The sequence below is a fragment of the Ascaphus truei genome, chromosome 17, assembly GCF_040206685.1.
Source record: "Ascaphus truei isolate aAscTru1 chromosome 17, aAscTru1.hap1, whole genome shotgun sequence".
Classification (NCBI taxonomy): domain Eukaryota; kingdom Metazoa; phylum Chordata; class Amphibia; order Anura; family Ascaphidae; genus Ascaphus; species Ascaphus truei.
In genome coordinates, this window is record NC_134499.1 from 21,183,145 (window position 1) to 21,203,371 (window position 20,227).

Here is a 20,227-nt window from a genome sequence, read left to right on the forward strand (position 1 = left end):
TAACAAATCGCGTTATAACGGGGTTGAGCTGTACATCCGAAACAAAGTAAAATGAATAATCAAACAAGAAAATAAAAGGGGGAGAATCACTTGGCAGTGAAGCAGGGTATAGTCCTCTGATCAAGCGTTAACAGCAATTTACTTGATTGGCAGTTAACGACAAGTCAGAGTGTGATACTCACATTGGCGCTTAGCGAATCTTCCCCAAATTCGTAAACAAGCTGTTTCAAATGTCTGTATGTCTTGTATGAGTTGTTTTTCCCTTTCAAATACTCTTTGTATTTTCCATTGAAATTATTGTATTGTTATAAACCTAAAATGTTCTCCTCTTTATTTCTGTGTTCTCGAACTCCAAACAGCCTACACACGTCTCACTACTCCAAGTCTTAACATGTATTACTGATATCATCATGACGTGCAATAGAGCTGGTCATTGATTGGCTGGGAGGTGAATGCGGACCAAAGAAGATTCAATAGAGCCCCACAAAATGCTGCAAAATAATGAGACACAAGAGAAAACTAGTGTGAGCAATGTACAGTGACTGCATGAATAGTGCAGGTGGTCTGAGAATGTGTCAAACAAAGAGAAAGATGGAACAGGCCTGTAGTATTGTGGATTGCGTTTTGTTTCTTTGAGAACACATAGTAACACACAAACTGTTACACTGTTGGTAAATTATTTAGCTTTTTCTTTCTCGGAAGTGAGACAGCCAGAGGAAGTAAAGTCTCAGTGGATGCAACAGAAAGAGTTCTAAGTACAATCATAACATACTAAACGCTAAAAGATCAAGTTAGCTCTCAACATGGTGGGTTTTTGTAAGTCGTGCTGGGTCAATACTGTATATCATTTTTGTTTGCTTACTTCAAAAGGAATCCAAGAGAAATATAGATCTCAGCTTTTCTTAAAATTGCTATTGGGGGAAAAAAAACCCCAGCCGATTTGAGAAGTGGAAATACCCCAGCATTTCCAGTGGAACAACAGGAGAAAACTAAGATAAAAGCTGCACAAATAATATACCGTGCTCAACTAGACTAATACTAGGGGTAGTGAATTAATATGTGTGTGTTCAGTCTGTAAAGACCCGGGTAATCAGGTCCAAAGTCCAGCAAACCCCCTCCGGGGGCAACCTTAGAAAGTGAAACAAGAAAATGGAACAGACAAGCCCAGCCTGTATAAGTAAATAAACACAATAGATAAAACAATAGCTGTTCACTTACATGTGAGTAACAATCGACGGATGTGTGTAAGGAGCATGGTACTGGCACCTCCGCGGTATGCTCGATCACCCGGTGGGTAGGATTTTCTCCCTTTTCAGACTCTCCCTTGCCGGTGTCCTGCACCGGGTCTCGGGAGTTCCGAAGTCTCGCGGGATTCCTCCTACGTCACTTCCGGGTTGCATGCGCACGGTTACATCGCTGCTTCGGTTTCCTCCTCTCCTAAGCATCCTCCGCTGGAGGGATCAGGATTCCTTTGAAAGTATGCCAGTCCTTAGCGTTCCTCCAGTACCATTAACCCTACGCGTTTCGCTCTTTAGGGGACGACGAAGCCCCTAAAGAGCAAAATGCATAGGGTTAATGGTACTGGAGGAGCACTAAGGACTGGCATGCTTCCAAAGGAATCCTGATCCCTCACTCCAGCGGATGATGCTTAGGAGAGGAGACCGGAGGAGCGGTGTAACTGTGCGCACGCAACCCGGAAGTGACGTAGGAGGAATCCCGCGAGACTTCAGAACTCCCAAGACCCAGTGCAGGACGCCGGCAAGGGAGAGTCTGAGAAGGGAGAGTCCTACCCACCAGGTGATTGAGCATACCGCGGAGGTGCCAGTACGCGCGCTCCTTACACACATCCGTCGATTGTTACTCACATGTAAGTGAGCAGTTATTGTTTTATCTATTGTGTTTATTACATTTACTTATACAAGCTGGGCGTGTCTGTTCCATTTTCTACAATAAAAGCTGCACTGGAATAAATTGTTAGCAAAACTTTCATATAAATAATAATAATGTTTAAAAAATTCTACTTTACAACACACATCACATCCTGCATCTAATGTGATAATTGAAAGGCACTTTACTATATCATGATGTAGAATTCACATGTTTAAATAATTATAATATTCTCTAGGAAATTATAAAGTAAACTTGTATGGAAACATTGAATAAACGTGACATCCACAGCAGCAGATTTAAATTAAGAACAGCGAATTAATGCAGATGTGGCATTTACAGATTCATTCCCCTTAAAGACAAGTTTTAGTGTTTTAATGCTTTCAATATTCCCTGTGGTTTTGAAGTGATAATCGGGTCACCCCCGATTGACAGACTACATATTGCTACCTGGGTAGCAGGACAAAGTGGATCAAAACCCAATGAACAAGTAAAGTATGGACCGCAACATACGGAAACAATAAATATTTGTTTTAATAGGTCTATTTTGATCAGTTCATTTTGTGTGTCATTAACTGCAAACCACAGTAAACAGCTTTGCTTCAGTGCTTGAGCAGCATTTTCCTTAGTACATTCCACCATTGCTAAAATGGTTAATTAAAAATTAACTTTAATTAACGACAAACATAGATGCATTCTGTAAACCTAAGAAGGGCAAGAAGATGAAACCAGCAGGCTGAAGACAGGTATTTTCTAGTGTAATGTATAAAAGACTGGTTGAAAATTCCATTTTGACTACAAATAACTTGCTTGTTTAAAAATTGTATCATCTTCTGTATGTATAACCATACATTTCTAGGCTAATCAAGACTTGGATTAAATAACAATGTGCCAATCAACGAATAATAATAACCAAGTATCTAAGCTGCAATGTACTGTATCTTTGTTGCATCAATTGGATTTACTGAGATAATTGCAGGTGATTGCAGGAATGTGTTGGGGATATACTAACATTGGCAAATCTGGAAAGGGTTGAATTTGGCTAATTTAGTAAAGCTGTAACACTGTTGGTTACCATGACTATGCTGTACATATAGCTTTATATACAATGCACTTTAATGAAGAATAAAACCAATTGAATGTCCCGACCTCGTACACACGCTGCAAAATGCACCAGAGTTAATAAATTGCATTTTTGTTTGAGTTTTTTTTTTAATTTGTGTGTATATTTAAACATAACAAATACATTACTATGCCAATGATTAGGACAGCATTTATGATAACTTTATTAAGCTACAATAGTCTTTTCACTTTCGGCAACACAGTCCTAATTACTAACCAGGGCAAAGTTACAATGCTGACAAAAGTGCTGGATATGTGAGAAACAGGAACAGCAATTGACAGTAAACTGTGGTATGTCAAATTACAACTATAGGTGAAATTATTAACTGAAAGGAAAGCCAAAACTCACTATTAGAAGGGCAACAGATTTAGGGAAATACAAGACTAAAAAGGATTGTTGCAGCTTAATGTTCACTGTTGTGAAAGCTTTTTTTTTGTGAAATTATAATAATTAATTATTTTGAAGCTACAATTTTGGTGTCTGCACCAGCTTGAATGAAGAGGATTCCTAAAAATACCAAGGATATCATCTAGTTTCTATTAATTGTTAATGTTCACTACAGTACAGGACTGATTTTTCTGCTATGTAAACTATACCCTCTATATAAGAGGGTGTAGTTTACATAAGAGCAAAATCAGTGATTTAGCGAACATTGCAGTGTAAAACCTTCGATGCTTTGCTACCATCCATAGTATCCATGGTTGTCTGCAATTCAAATAATCAGAAGTACATTTGCTGGTAACGACCCACTTCTCACAAACAGTAATTGTGCCGATATTTTCCTTTTTTGCGGCTTGGTATCCCTAGTTCTTTGAAGAAAGCTGTAACATATTAGAAGCCGTCTCCCCATCAGTTGGGAAATTTCAGCTTCTGTGGAGACGAATGGAACTAAATTCTTCCCTAGTAAAGGGAAGACGGCTTCACACTATATTGAATAACGGCCACAGTAAGAGGTTGGTACAGTTACTTTGCTCATTACATGCTGGTGCCAATGGTAATCATTGTTCTGTAAACACCTAGCTATTTGGAACTATGCGAGATCCGGGGAGAGGTAAGAACACAAATGATTACTTCCATAAATCCATATAAAGTGGTGGAAAAAAAACTTTGTATTGCTCAGTCTAGCCAGATAATGAAATGAGACATGAGGCCTAGAGGATAAAAGAAAGAAAAGAAAGAGTGACAGGGTTAGAAAGAGAAAAGATGCAGGGGACCAGAGAAGCAAAGGCTAAAGACCAGTTGAAGGGGGTAAATTGCTGAGAATGTAAAAGTGTCAGATCAAAGGAGGGTTGTGTCTTTTGTGACCTTACTTCTCCGCAAATCAGGTCTTACAACCTTTCTGTGTAATGTAGAAAATGGGGATGTTGCAAGAATCTGTAAAGGGGCAAATTCTCCTCTCAGTGGTCACGTGATTGTGGCATCTCGTAACCCGGAAACAGCCAGAGGAGTTCTCCTTTTCCATTTAGCCGCACAACGCTGGATGTGATCTCTAGATGTGATGCGATCTCCCCTAGGAAACGAGCACTCTAAAGGCATGACATGGCACAGGGGCGCCCAACTCCCGTCCCCAAGAACTACCTACAGCTCAGGTTTTCAGGATATCCCTGCTTCAACAAAGGTGGCTAAATCAGTGGCTCAGACTTCGACTGCTGAAGCAGTGCCTGTTGGTGGCCTTTCAGGAGTGGAGTTGGCCACCCCTGTTCTAGACTGGAATCTCCTTGGGGCAGAGACCTCCTTCTGTTTGTCTTAACATGTGTACTCTTTTGTCATCATACTATTATTGTCTTCCTTACCACATTGTACTGTGCCACGGCATATGTTGGCGCCATACAAATAAAATATACCCCTGACATTGCTACTACTAGAGATGGGCACGTTTTTTCGCAGGCATTTGAATTTGCTGCAAATGTTGCAGGTCTCCTCCGATCAGCACATTCACTTCTCATTTTTTTCCCCTGACTTTAAAACATGTGTACGAATGCGAGGCGGGAATGTTTCCACATTAGAATCGAAAGGGACGGAAGTTTTAGGAGCACGTGCCCATGCTTTTTACTTTCCAATCCCCCTTTGAAGATTCGTTGGTGAATTACCTTTGGTTCAGAATACCACAAAGAATTTTAACACCTTTGCTCATCCCCAGCCACTACGTGCCAGACTCCATGACGTAGTGACTATGTCTCGGGGCAGTTAAAGGGTTATTGATTTGGACGATTGATTTTTTTTTTAACCCAATCTAATTACCAAAACGGGACACCTATATGTATTTTTAATTAGTTATTAGGAAACATGGTGAGTTGAAACTTGGGAGTGGTTTGTTTTCCTCTGGCTACTCCATTTTGTCTGATGTCACTATGAACAACAAGGGTTTGCACAGCTTTAGCCCAACTCTGTCCCACTCTTCTTATCTCTATTGCCTCTCTGACCAGGACATGGTAGGCTAACAGTAAAGAAAACCCCCATTTTGAGGCTCCTATAAAATACAGACATTATTGTACCCATTAACCTGAGTTGTAACAATATATTTAACGCTGCGTTAACATGTGCACAATGGTAAATTGGAGACAATAACGTCTGCTACATCTGAACCATTTGTAATTACTTTCCAGAGAAGCAAAAGAAGTGAAATGCTCAACTTTTACCATTAGTTTAAGGAAGACAATTAGATGAACAGGTTCACAAAAGATTGTTTTTTTTTTAGCGGACTACGTGGGATTACACCTTTAAAGCTAGTTTAACAATGATGGTCAGTAAGGTAAAAGCTATTAGCCAAGCATTTCCTCAGGTAGGTGTTCTATGAATCGATCAAGAGTTCTTATACTTCCTCAACTCCATGCCCACTGAAAAAAATGCCTCTTAGCTAGTCAGGCAGTAAAACTGTGACATGGATTCTTTGCACTTGAAGGGATTCAATAAGGTCTGTACCATGATGGCAATAACTGGTTGATACTGCTGCCTTATTTGCATACTAAAATGTACATGAGTTCATATTGTCAGAAACAAAGAAAAGAACTTGCAATGATTAGCTGTAATCAGAAGAGTTGGGCGCTCTAAAGAACTCCTGTATTTCTTTAGCATTGTTTAGTGAGCGAAACAATGTATTTATTGTGCTTTTTTTTCTCCAAAAGACCACATTTGAAATTGTGCTAGAACAATAGGCAGGAAATTGTGAAGCTATAATAACATTTAACAGTATTCACCGGTCTAGAATGAATCCAGCAAAATACCAGAGGACTTTGGACTTCTGACAACAAAGCAGCACGACTCGTTGGAAAATACCACACAGGGACCAGCGCTGGTCGTTTGTTGTAACCCTTGTCGAATGGGATATGCATGGGAATTAAAAGTTAGACATTCACCTCCATATCAGGGGAACATATTGACTTTGGTCCAACTCTGTTGTTGATATTCAGCTGGCCAGTGATACATTGGAGAATTGGAGGTATTTCTTAATATATTCTGGTTAAGACATGAATTAGTAACATCTAAAACTCTTCCTGACAGTTATTGTTTTGATTATTCACATTGTTTGCTTGTTTTTAAATATCTAGACCAACAAGATAAGGAGTATTACTTTCTAGCATTAGTGTTTCTCATTTTCTTTCATTGCTAGCTGTTTAAAATGATTGAGCATGAAGCATGATGGGAAATTACAGGCAAACTGCAAATATATCTTCTTTATAATAAAATAACCTGCAATGTGTCAGTTTGTATTGTAATTCTTTAAGCATACAGTACATCATTTACAATACTCAACATCAATGTAGAATTACCGTATAAACTACAACTAAACTTCCTAGTGGTAGACAGGCTGACAATGAATTCCTCCAGCTTGTTGGAAAAATAAATGAGGTCTGTTCAGTTCATTTTCATTTAAAAGTAAGCATATACACTTTTCTATATGCTTGTGTCCCTTGGTCCAGTGCTTTGTATGCAACTCTGGCACACAAGGGTTAAAACAAATGTTTTCAAGCGGCAGTCTAAGCTGCTGTTATTTTATTTTACCCCTCTAATATGTGCATCAATACAATACACACAATGATAAGTAATTCGCTAAGTTGCCGATTGATCCGTTCTCCTGTGATCGATCAGTGAAGATTCAGCTCGGGGGTTTACTAAATGGCTGTCAGTGCAGCAGAAGAGGATCAAAGGTGCAAAGTTCTGTGGGGAAGATCATGTGACCAGGCAGTCACTAGGTACACTTGATGCACTGCTAGAGAGAGGGCAGGGCGCAAAAAGGGGTGTGTGCTAGAGCCTGTTTCAGAAGAGGAAGGGGATGTTACTTTGTAAATGATGTCATAGAAACAAAAAATGCTTGTTGCATTATAATACATTAAAAATGTCTTTCAGAGTGGTTTTAAATTAAAAAAAAATGCTACAAGTATTTTTCTCACAATACAGAACAGATTTATTTATTTTTAAAACACATAGGATATTGCTTGGTCTGCAGCATTAAAATGTTTTCATGAATACTAGAGATTGAGTTAAGTGAAAATGGTTTCTCTTTCCTAAATTACAGAAACTTTGAGTGTATTTTAATTTATGACAATCTAAGCTCTTTTGGCTCAACAATTGTATTATTGTCTCCAGGGCTCAAGTGTTAGCTTTCTAACGCTCAATAAACGACTGTAGTTAGGCACTACAATGACCATTTCAACTTTGTATTTGAATTCTGTATGTAAATGTTTAAAGAGCTGGTATCTTCAGCTCCATTTAATATTTAATAACAAAATATGCCAGAACATTTCATTTTTATTCTTGTATGTTGAAACTGCTGAAGCCTGTCAAAATATACCCAATATAATAGCTTTTTATTCACCGAAAATTTCACAAGTGAAGAAACATTTATTTTTTTTGTTACTACTGTTCTTTAATTATTTTATTTTTTTACCATGAAACATCGGAAACGTATGCAATATTTATATAAAATTAAATAACAATACTGTAAAAAATAAATACACTTTATTACATAAATACATACACGAAATTCATGTTCATTAAATGATTCAGCCAATGCTACAGTATATTATGTTGTGTCCCAGAAATGGGCAGTAATACTTCATTTAGTCAGAGGGGGTACAAGCAACTGTGATGTGCCACAGCTACAGACAAGCAATGTATTTGATGTACTTATTGTCACAAGTTGTAATATGAAACGAGGGAGACACCCAATGCTTCTCTTAAAGGAGCAATCCCAGCCGGCGAATTTTGAACTTGTTTTAGAAGCAGGGGGATCTCCGGAGCTGAACACCATTAATTTCAGCCCCGGGGACACGCTACTTCATGAGATACCTACCTCCGAACTAGGTGCAGGTAGCGGCTCCGGCTCAGCAAGCAGGACATTTGAAGTTTGAAGCTCCCGCGTCACATGGGCCAATAGGAAGCCGCACCCATGATGTCATGGTCTCCTATTGGCCCACAGGGCCTGAGAGCTCTGAACAGCAGACATGTTGTGAACCCTGGTAGCCGAGGAGAGCAGCTATGCACTTAATTCGCAGGCAAGTATCTCTGGAAGCAGGGGGTCCCCAGAGCTGAAATGAACAGGATTCAGCTCCGGAGACCCCGTGCTTCAATCCTATGTAAAAAAAAATCTATTCGCCAAAAAATCCGCCCCCTTGGATTGCTTCTTTAATAGTGCAGTCACTAACATTTGGTTCCAAAATATTAAATGTCCACATTTATATGTTAAACACACATTTACTGTACACTGTAGTAAGTACATTGCTGCACGTTTTTAGCAGTAGATCTGCTCATACCAAAAATATATACTATTAAATCTATATATTGATAATAACTCTGTGGGGATGTGTAAAGCTCCCAAATATTTCTACTTAATCCTGTCTGCTAGCATCTATCCCAAATGTGAATCAGGTGCCTTTATGCAGTTATGTCAGCCAGACACAGTTCTGGGACACCAAACGTTATAACGTATGTCAAGTAATTCCTTCCTAACTCCTCTCTTTGCTCTGTCCAACCATACTTTGCCAATCTCTACAGCAAAAGGAACCACTAAGCCTGATACATCAACATTAAATACACCAAAAAAATGGTATGACAGCAAATTGTGGTGTTTTACACACATGGCGACACACTCTAATCACTAGAAGCTTTCTGGGTGCTCCATATTTTATTTAACTCCATCAAAATCTCACCCACTTTTTTCTTTCCTGTGAAAGATACCACAGAGCTTGAGAAATCAATGCTCCCACAGTATTAATAAGGAGTTTGGGGTGTTCAAGTTTAATTTTTTTATTTATACCTCACAAGAAGATAATTAGGTGATAACAAGTTTAGAAAGAAAGTGAAATGTGCTTCAGCATATTTGTGAAAAAGTGAATGCACATTTAACCTCTTCAATGCTAGAGGAGAAAGAAACTCATTGCTGGTCCCCTCTGACACTCAAAGGGTCATATCACCCAAAAGAATCAGTCATTGCTCCTTACAGAAGGCACACATTTATTTAGCTGCACAAACATGTACTGAGTCCTCTAACTGTTCATTTCTTTGGTTTGCAAAGGTACATTTAGTGCACACTTGTACTGCACAAGTATGTCACAATACCATGAATAAAGCTAACAGCACATTGCATACAAGATTGTCCATAAAGTTAAATCTAAAATCTATCAGTATAAAAAATGTACTCCCTACTTAGTGTTGGTTGTTTTTCACGTTTAAGGATAAAGAAGACCACCCTAAGGACCACGTTGGTACTCCAGGTGAATAGCAAGGTTTTCTTAATGTGCTACGCCTCTCTAAAGTGACTGATAAATAAAAGGGGAACCTGCACACACTTCTGCCTCTCTAATTACTGTTAGGTGGGGGACTGGTATGGCCTACCAATATTTTTAGAATAGTGTATCCGACTTTCTTTTACTGGTCCAAAACATGCTTCATTCACCCCATTGTCAAATATCATACAGTGGTTAACCAGACAAGGATTCTTGAGCATTAAGACATGACACCTTTAGCTTCCAACTCATTTGGTATACTAGGATTACCTAGAACCGTTGCCTGCTGCATTGCCCATCTAAGCCTGGGACAAGGTACTGTACATTTTGAAAATGCAACTCCAAGTGGTCTCCTGTATACTTAAATGTAAGCAATCCTTAACAGACAACATGTGAAAACGTTGAGCCGGATTTTAGAACCCTGCTGTAGTAATGAGATATGGCAGATTATACACAATGTAATGTGTAGGAGACGTTTGCTCATACAAACATTCAAGCATATGACAAAATGTAGCAGCAATTTTCATCAAGGCATTATGAAAGAAAACGACTGCATTGAAAAACAAGTTATGCTTAGCACCAGTTTACTCAGTCTAGAAGTGATGAACACACTTCTGATTAAATATTTGACACTGCTGTCCCTTGTACTCATGAAGCACCATGTTAATACTGTTTGACAGTTTTATGGCTACATACATTAACCACTGAGGTATGATAAGAATATTTGGATGCTACAAAGAGTAGCCGCAGAGACTGAAGTAAAGGTAATGTTCCAGCAATGTGACTTTTTAAACCATGCCAGGATTCCAATATATTACAAACATCTTTTTATAAAGTGCTTTCAAATCAAATATATATATATATATATATATAAACAAATGTTAAACTCTGTTAATATAAAATATACAGGGAAGTTTGACGCTGAACTCTGTGTTCATATAATTTACAAAATACTATTGTGATATTGTTCATTTCTGTACAATCTCAAAGCCCATTTATACGTAGGTTTTAGTATATAAAGACTTTGATCTCATTGAGGGTAACTTAGCACCATCGTATTTGAATCACTGTAGTTTTGCAATGGGGCACGAAAAACAAATGTGCAACAACATACAAAAAAAATACTATTAAATACAAACACTAGTTTATATGATAAATTATTAACTGTGACATTAAGTGTTGTTCTTCTTGACTGCCAAGACATGTTCTGTATGGAAATAACATTACACCCAGGTAAAAGTGGAGCAATTTTAGATCTAAAAACTGCACTACGCTATATAAAAGATTTTGTTCCCTTTGATACATCTGGTGCACTTTCTTTTGCCCCACAATTGCAGCACTTGTGCCTCAAAACATAGCCCCGTGATGCACAGTGTAATAAAACAATGTCCCGTGATATGTAGCTGGCAAGTGCTTTTCTTCAAAACTGGTAAATGTCATCTATATGTAATTCAGTCTTTAATATTTGCGCTCACTGTGTGTTTATATATATATATATATATATCACATTTTCCCATGTGTTGATATAGTCAAATCGATTAATCAAAATACGTTGTTTCTTTCAATGGACAAAACATGCTGGTGAAACACTGAAGTCATTTGACATTGAAGAAAAACTAGATTTAGATCAATCCTGGCAATTGTGTCTCAATCATTACTAAGTGCGAAATAAAACACATGACTTTGCATCTTGGTTTCTTAAAAACTGAATGGTTATTGAAAATCTGCACGTAATAAATAAACATAGAAATAGTTATGGTCGTACCGAGCTCCAAGAACCAGTGTTCCACCCAGCATCCGCAGGACAGCCATGTGTATTACACTGCTCACGGTCTGGAGGTTTATCAAGAACTTCACAGCTGAGATCATTAAATCTTTCACCATTTGGCCTCTGACACACTACAAGTCTTGTCCTTGTTCCATCACCACATTTTTTGGAGCACTAGGGGGGAAAAAGCAACAACGTTATTATGATAGAAGAAGCAGCATACAACAGTGTGTGTGTGTGTGTGTGCGTGTGTGTGTGTGTGTGTGTGTGTGTGTGTGTGTGTGTGTGTCACATATACAGTTTTGTATGTATGCATATTTTTAATTTTGTTTTTCAATTATCTACAGCTAGAAAGATGAATATCTTTCTTGTCTATGTGGTTTGTATAATCTGGAGTTAAACTGAATTGGAAATACCATTAATGAGAGGAACTGATTTCTGATGTGCAGGAGGAATGAACAAAGTAAGAAAGAAGCTGTAGGATCTTACCTCTCCCCAGTTTCCATAAGCCCACTGGGGGCAAGGTCCAGATTCACAGGATCGTTGCTCAACAGGTTTGCTTCTGTCATCACAGTTATTTGCTGGGTACCCATTTTCATCCTGGCACACCACAACACGCCGCTGAAACCCACCAGCACAAGTACTAGAGCACTGCAAAATGTATTCAATCAATAATACTGGATCTACAATATCTCATATTCTAATATTCATTCTAATGCAGCACGATAGAATACCATTGAATGATGTTAAACAAAGTTTAATGTTTCTTAACCACAATTGTCTAAAATAGCATTTGCATGACAATGCTACCCTTACAGACACGGAGAAAGCAAAAGTGTCAAAATATATCCCAACAGTTATAGGGTACAAGATGTAATATGGTATTCTCATATGTAATACTTATTTAAGCAAAGAAGAAAGATAAAAACTTACTGCTCCCCAGGGTCCAATTCTCCACTGGTTGCCACCTAAAACTTGTGAGCGGCCAATGTTTCTGTTTAAAATTGCCAGAGTTGGATTTGATCTTATTCGGTGGTCCACATTTGGGAAAGGATGAATGGGCCTGCCGTAGTCATGGTTGAGATGATGACATGGGGACATAGAGCATTCTTGGTCAATTGGTAGAATATCATCTGGGTCACATTCATTTTGGTCAACTATCTGATCACCGTAGTCCACGCAGACCACTTGCCGTGTTGCTTTACCTTGTCCACAAGTCACTGAACACTGTTGCACATCGAGAAACAAAATGTTACTAAAATAACACTGATTTAATGCTAGGAAATGGTACATACTGCATACAGTAGCACAATGTATGCCTCAAAATAAAGAGCCCCGCACTTACAGAACTCCACTCAAGTGATTTCCATTGTCCACATGGTGTCACAGTACACATTTCAGTCGCTGATGGCTTTGGGAGGTGAGAGCAGGCTGCCTCATCAGCCACTGAGCCTTGATTATCCCGGCAGCTCACATATCTCATTCTGGTGCCTTTTCCACAAGTTGCTGAGCACTAGAAAGTATTTAAAAGATGATTGGGAAGAAATTGTAAACGGCCCAAAACTATGATTTCTAGATTTGCTACGACACCAATGTGCTCCCTAAAGCTATGAGCAAATTATCAAGACCAATATATGACGTTGGAATATCAAATGTTTCAAATAAATAATATATTTTACAGAAAAATGATATTCCTGACAAATTTGCACCAAATTCTTCCTATTTCTTTCGGCAATTCCCTCCAACCTCCAGCACAATGAGTGATGAGCACATGTTTTGACATCATTCGAATATTTGCGAATTAGAGTTCGAAAAGAAAAAGGGCGGGGGGAGACGGGAAGAGAGATGAGGAAGATAAGGCGGAGGAGAGAGGGAGGGGAGAGGGGGAGAGAGGGAGGAGGGAGGGAGGAGGGAGATAGGGAGGGAGCGAAGGGGGAAGGGAGGGAAGGGGGGGAGGGAAGGAAGGGGGGGAGAGAGGGATGGGGAGACAGACAAAAGAGAGGGAGAGACGAAAGAGTGGGGAGAGGGAGAAGAAGGTGGAGGGGTAGAGGAGGAGGAGGGAGAAGAAGTGAGGGAGACATGGCACAGAAGCAAGGCCCAGGGGAAGCAATGGGTAGGAGAGTGAGTGATGGGGTAGTTGCCCTGGGGTGGATTTTGAGTCTTCCCGGGGGCCGTGGGAGTGGTAGGGGTTAACCAATTGATTACCTTAGCGGTTAGCAAAGCATTGCCTGGCATTACTTAACTAGTCACTAAGGTAGCCAAGGGGAATACTGTATGCAGTGTACTTTAATGTTGGTATTAACCCCTTTGTATCCCTTTGTGGTCAGCTACTTATGGAAGCCTAGGGAGGTAGCGGGACAGGGAGAGAGAGCAGGAGAAGAAGAGGGGTACTGGGATGGGGAGGGAGGAGGAGGAACCAGAGAGAGGGAAAGGAGGAGAGGGAGGGGGAGAAGTGGCAGGGGAGAAAAGGGTAGAAGGGGGAGAGGTTGGGGGAAGATGGAGAGTAGAAGGGGGAGAGAGGGAGGAGGGGATAGAGAGGGAGGAGGAGAGAGAGGTAGGGATAGGGAGGGGGGAGAAAGAGATGGGGAGAAACGGAGGGGAGAGAGGGAAGGAAAGAGAGGGAAATGGGAAAGAGTGAGAAGGGAAGAGAGAGGAGGCAGAGGAGGGAGGGAATAGAGGAGGCAGAGGATGGAGGGAATAGAGGGGGATAGGGGCTGTAAGAGGAAGAGAGGGAGTGTAAGAGAGGGGGTGTAAGAGGGAGAGGTGTAAGAGGGATGGGGAAGAGAGGAGGTGAAAGAAAGAAAGGGGTGGAAGAGAGAGGGGGAGGAGGAGATGTAAGATGAAGAGAATGATAAAGAGGGGGAAGAGTGAGAAGGTGGAAGTGAGTGAGAAGTGTGACCAAGAGAGAGGGTGAGGAAGAAAGGGGGGGGGGAGGAGGTCTAAAGAGCGGGAGGGGTGAGGGGGTGTAAGAGGGGGGAAGAGGGATTAATAATGATTAATTAAGAGGGGGGAGTGAGTGAGCAAGAGAGGGATGTAAAAGAAATGGAGGGGAGATGTGGGGGTTTAAGAGAGGGGAAGGGGGGTGGAAGAGTGGGGGAGAGGTGTGAGAGATGGAGGAAGAGTGAGAGGCGGAGTGAGAGACATAAGGTGGGATAGAAATACATGGAGGGAGGCTGAGAGGGTTGTGTGTGAGAGGTGGGGCGTGTAAGAGAAAGAGCGGGTCTCGCAAGATCACTGACAGGGGGCCTCAATGAAAACCCTACTCCTGGGCCTCGGGAAAGGTGTCGGCAGCCCTGCCTGTTGTTGAAACATTCTGAGCATTATTCACCCATAAATAGAATTTGTGAAGCAGTAAAAGTGCTCTACTAGAAAGCTAGCAATTGAATTGGAAGTCAGGGAAAAGGGATAATAATACAATTGGTAACATTGTGAGAATTGGTTGAATGAATAGCAATTTATTAAAATAAGCTTACAGGTGTCCATGATCCGAATCTCCACTGAGTCCTGCTGTGCACAATTTGTTTTGTTTCAGGAATGTCCGGGCATGCAGAAGTTTCACAATCCTGTCAAAAGCATTTTGATTTGTTAAGTAGTTTCCTTTTTATAATTAATGACTTTTTGAACTTGTAGCTAAGAAGCACCCTTGGAGGCTGCATCAGTCACAAACTCTTTACTGTGCCAAAGAAAAAGGGGCCACTATCTGAAATATAGGGAAATAGTTGATGTCCTTCTGGGGGATATGGCCTCCAGGACGGAAAGGAACGTTAGGAATATTTTGCGTAATTATTTCTCAATGAATGCTCTGATTAAGGTTTAAAAATTATTGTAGGAAAAAGATAAGCGGTTTAATCACTTCCGTGCAATTTCAGAGAGGGTCTTACGTAGTAACAAAACAGCCAGGAAAGAGTGAGCACTTACCTGAGTTTCCGTGGGTCGAGTTGCGGCATTGCACTCATTATCATCAACCAATGAACCATACGCTCCTACAACACATTTCACTGCGCGCATCTGGTAACCTGTGCCACATGCTGCCATGCACTAAAAGTGGGAATAAATAGCATCAAATATTGATTACATTAAGAACACAAACATTTTGACATTTCCCACAATTTTCAGTATAAAAATGTTTGATTTCTTATGGGTGACTCCTTTTATTTGAAAAGTAGGTCAACGTGCCAACCCATTGGTTGGGATTGAACATGCTCCATTTGCTGCCTCTCAATTCTATGTTCTCAAATGAGTTTAAACACTGTAAATTTCAATTCACCTTTCTCATGTTTCTCTTGCATACAGTAGATTACTCTGTGCTGTGTAGCTTAGTTGTAAAGCCAGAACTATGGTTAGGATAGTACTGGAGTTAATTTAAAAAAAGTGCTGTGCTGCTACATAGTGACGAAGCCTGATCCCTGATAGCCGAATACTGTACGTTAACACACAAAGTTTCCAAACGTCGTTTTCTTTGCTGTTTTCTGAAAGATTCAATGCCTTCTTTTTTATATATACTTTATCAGGAAAGGTACTGTAGATTGTGATACACATACATCTTAGGAAGGCTCAGGGGCAAAAATTGTTTGTCCAACATCACGTGGAATGCAATTGATATTGGAAGGAATAGAACCCATGAGCTCGTATATTAAAGACACAAAACCATTCCATTAAAAAAACACAACCTTGAAGACACAATAATTCTTACACATTAATGCGTCATGTTACTTTTCTCCTAACAACTTTAACGTCTATACTTTGGGGATATGCATGGATGCACTTGGCTCGATCATAAGGAAATATTTTTTAATTAATTATTTTATGTCTGAAACAGTCCGTTAACTAGGTAAAATAATAATAATAATAATAATAATAAACATGCTCCTCAGACCTGTCAAGTAAAAGGAAAAAATAGTCCAACGTTAATGCAGAATTTAATACATTCTATTAAAATATGTGACAGGTTGAATATTTATTTGATCCTCTCCTCCTCTCATGCTGCATCATCACTTATACTCGCAATCACGCAGCCAGTGACTAGTGGAGCCAAAATGTGCATGTTATAGAGTGGACTCTTGCTTTGTTTTAAATCCAGCTAGGTTACTGCATCAATCTTCTGTAACCACTCATTGTTGCCTTACAGTAGTTCTTTCTGGAGATCGGAGAGGTGATCAAACAAAGGATAACAGAATTAAAACAACAGTAACAGTAAATTAAGTTACAGTGTACCTGTCCCCAAGGTCCGACTTGCCATGATGCACACTCCTGCTGTTGACATGTCTGAACGGATACTGGCTTTGTCTCTGGATCACAAAATCTGTCATTTAATCTATCCTCTCCAAACTGACACCAGGTCTGTCGATGTTTGTGTCCCTTTCCACAAGTCACCAGGCACTGAAACAAAGTGTCATCCCCATATGAAAACAAAGCAGTTTACATGTAGCTATACAAAGAGGAAAGACATGCAATCCCAGTATACCCAAAGAAAACACAGGCATCATTCCTTTTCGATACCGTAACCCATTCTATGTCTTGACACAATGTACACGTATGAGGCTGCCTTTATGAATGTGTAATTGTGGTGTCTTGATCTTTGTTTACAACAGAACTATTTGAAAGGTACATTGTTTCTAACCCAAATACATGTCCAACAAAAGGCTTTTCAGAGATTCTCATATTTATATTAGTTGGTATGAGACGAGACTATTTACTTTTTTGCATAAAGCATGAAGGTGGCACAGTGACCATTAGTTAGTACAAATTATTACAACTCTAAGACATCAGAAAAGTTGCTTTTTTTTATAGGGGTATAGGGGAGTCCTAACTCACTAGGTGCAGGTCGCTGCCAAAGCTTGCTAACCCTGGATGCCACCTTGATTCATTTGTTCCTTGATCCCAGTCACTAGGGATTACCACCCCAGGTTGCACAGTTCTCGCTACAGTTGGGTTCCGAGACCAACCAAGAATAACTGTGGAGCCGTGTTTGGCGTCGGGTTCTATAGTTTTCCATCCTCCATATAAATATATGCAGAACTGGGTGCCGACCAATCACTGGAGATCTTTCCTCCACTAAGCCAATCAGGAGCCGGGAGCTTGAACTGAATGGAAAAAGCAGGGCCGGGCAATGCCAGGGCTCACAGACAACCCCTAAGGCTGGGTATTGGGACCATGGGAAATTGGGACTGACCAATGGGGCCCGAGCCGATGTAGCTAGGACCTAAGCGTTGGTTCCCGATTTCAGCTCTCTACTTTCTGCAGAGATAGATGCCTCACTGCCGGTTGAGAACAATGCCTCCACTTTGGAAGTGTGGACACTCCCAACAGGTGGTCTCACCCTTCCCTACCTCACCATTGTCCCCAGGCACTTCACCTGGCCCCACACAAAGGCTAGGCCTCTGACTCATTGTATGCTGGCCACTTAAGTCTTTGTTACTGGCCCAAGCATACAATGAGTAACATAGATACCACTGGAAAAACATCCCATAATACCCCAAGCACAAAATACACAGTGTAATACAGATTCATACCTACTGGCCTAATTTATTACCAGGGCTGGCAGTCATTTTCAAGTCATGAGATGTCCAGTTTAACCCAATGTGCTTGGTCGCCATCTTGACTGGTAGGGGCAACAAGCAGGTTTAACCTTTTACATACCATGCCATGCTGCCCCTACCGTCACAGCGAGGGCCAACGTTTTAGGGACCTCCTAGATCCTCAAATATCTACCAGACAAGAATACAGTTGCTATGGTCATCTTAGCTCTGGCAGCCAGTAGAAAGCTGGGATATCATCAGGAGATTATATTGGATCTTGTGTTGCTCACATTTCTGGCATTCAAAATAAACCATAAATGATGCACTAAGGAAGACTCTGGTCAACACTTGAAGTGTGTGCTTTGCTCCATATTTCTACTATATGATGCTTTGTAAGGCATAGGTGAAATACTGGGTTAGTCAGCACCAGTCCATTCTAGCTACAAGTTGCAATATTATCTTACTCATTTTCATATGGTGCATTGCCACTTACTTCTGACCAATCACCTATCTTCCACTGTGGACACAAGAAGTCACTACAGCGCTGCTCAGTGAGCTTCTCCTGCTGACTACATTTGCTATCATCCAAAACGTCATGGAAAGAATTCGCACAGATGGCTCTTCGTCGTCTTATCCCACTGCCACAACTTTTTGAGCACTAAAAGGAGGAAGCAAAAGGACGATTTTACAAAAGCAGTTATATCATGCTAGAAAGAAAGAAATCATTCTGCTGAACATAAATACATTTTCTAAAAAAAAAAAAAAAAAAAAAAAAATCAGAAACCTCTCTTTAACAACAATGTTTTGGGGGAAATAATAGCAGTCAAACAACTCTCAACGTATGTTCAGTTTTTTCAGCTCTCCTAAGAATGTACTTAACCAGAAGACTTTTAAGGTCCAGTTAGGTGCGCCATCCAGTTTCACTTGCCCCTAGTTACACATTTCAAAGATATTGCAACATTAAGGGGGGGTTATTCATTAAGCTACAAAAGTGCCGATCGGGATACTATCGCTCTGAAACTCGCATAATCCCATCAAATCTAACAGGAGTTTCTGTGGGAAAATGCTCCATCAAAGTATAGTGAATAACCCCGAAGACTTTAATAAAATAAGCCATAAGAAGCCCTCAATGTGCAATTTATGACACTATTTAAAAAAAAAACTATTTTGTAGAACAATTCCTTTTCACAATCTTTTTTAATGCATTTGAAGCTCATCAATGTGGTTGAAAGTGAGGGTGTAACAATGCCTATTGATTTCTCTTAGAGAGAAATGACTGTTTTGATCAATTGCATTTTACATGTTAAATACGATTTTGGAAAATCAATACAATTAAAAGCAGAGTTGTAAATATTTTTAAGAAAGTTGTTAGTGCAAAATGTTAAATAATTCCAAATATATTTCTGAATATGATAAAATAATTTGATTTCCATTACTGCGAACTATTGGAACTCTATATTATGAACGGTTATGCTTTCTTTGGGTGATCTTAATCTCAGTCAATACCCACTTCCGACCAAGCTGAGTAGCGCCATCCTCCTGTGTTACAGTCTCCAGAACATTTCTCTTTATTGTTTGGCTTTTGCAGAACAGTACAAAATCTGTCGTCCACCTTTTCTGTCTTCCCTTCTGACCTGATATATTTTGCGCAGTAGATATCAAGTGTGCGGAAGCCCAAACCACATTGTGCAGTGCATTCACTCTTTCTGGCAACATGCCACCTACATAATAAAAATTCACATTACTGTATTGGCAGATATGTCACCGTTAAGTTGAATAAATGTTGACGTCTTGGAATAGATGGGAATGTTTGGGAACAAATCGCTATATAAAATACCTTAGTTCACATTCAGTGTTACAAGGCTCAGTTATTGGCTCAGGTTGAGGAATCCGATCACATCTTTGATCCGAGACAACCAGTTGATCAGAGTCCCGGGTACATATAGGTTTCTTCTTACGTTCACCTAAGCAACAAGATGTTGTTTTAACAAAAGCACAAGTGGCTTCTCTCTCATCAATATATTCCATAGCTACTTTATACTTAATTGAAAATGATTGCCCATGTTTTTATAATACGGATGTACTGTACCAGCCTTCATTCTTCTCTCAGCTGAGATACAGTATATCACCACATATTGTGATATATTGAGTCAACATTGCCACTGAATCCTATGCAAACGGTAATATTAGTGATCCTGCCAAATGT

At 40.0% G+C, this 20,227-nt stretch overlaps 1 protein-coding gene across 3 annotated transcripts in view; it reads right to left on the reverse strand.

The window, feature by feature from the left end:
- Nucleotides 1–20,227, reverse strand: part of ADAMTS9 (ADAM metallopeptidase with thrombospondin type 1 motif 9) — a 170,698-nt gene that overhangs the window by 66,855 nt on the left and 83,616 nt on the right. For all 3 annotated transcript variants that reach the window (XR_012788583.1, XM_075574259.1, XM_075574258.1), the window contains exons 19-28: nucleotides 19,859–19,985; nucleotides 19,532–19,742; nucleotides 18,515–18,679; nucleotides 16,718–16,882; nucleotides 15,422–15,541; nucleotides 14,977–15,066; nucleotides 12,849–13,016; nucleotides 12,437–12,730; nucleotides 11,993–12,154; nucleotides 11,501–11,677 (exon numbers count right to left, since the gene is read on the reverse strand). Coding sequence is in view for 2 of the 3 variants with exons in the window: in XM_075574259.1 (XP_075430374.1) it covers nucleotides 11,501–11,677; nucleotides 11,993–12,154; nucleotides 12,437–12,730; nucleotides 12,849–13,016; nucleotides 14,977–15,066; nucleotides 15,422–15,541; nucleotides 16,718–16,882; nucleotides 18,515–18,679; nucleotides 19,532–19,742; nucleotides 19,859–19,985 (1,679 nt within the window). In the remaining variant the exon portion in view is untranslated. The remainder of the gene's footprint in view (nucleotides 1–11,500; nucleotides 11,678–11,992; nucleotides 12,155–12,436; nucleotides 12,731–12,848; nucleotides 13,017–14,976; nucleotides 15,067–15,421; nucleotides 15,542–16,717; nucleotides 16,883–18,514; nucleotides 18,680–19,531; nucleotides 19,743–19,858; nucleotides 19,986–20,227) is intronic.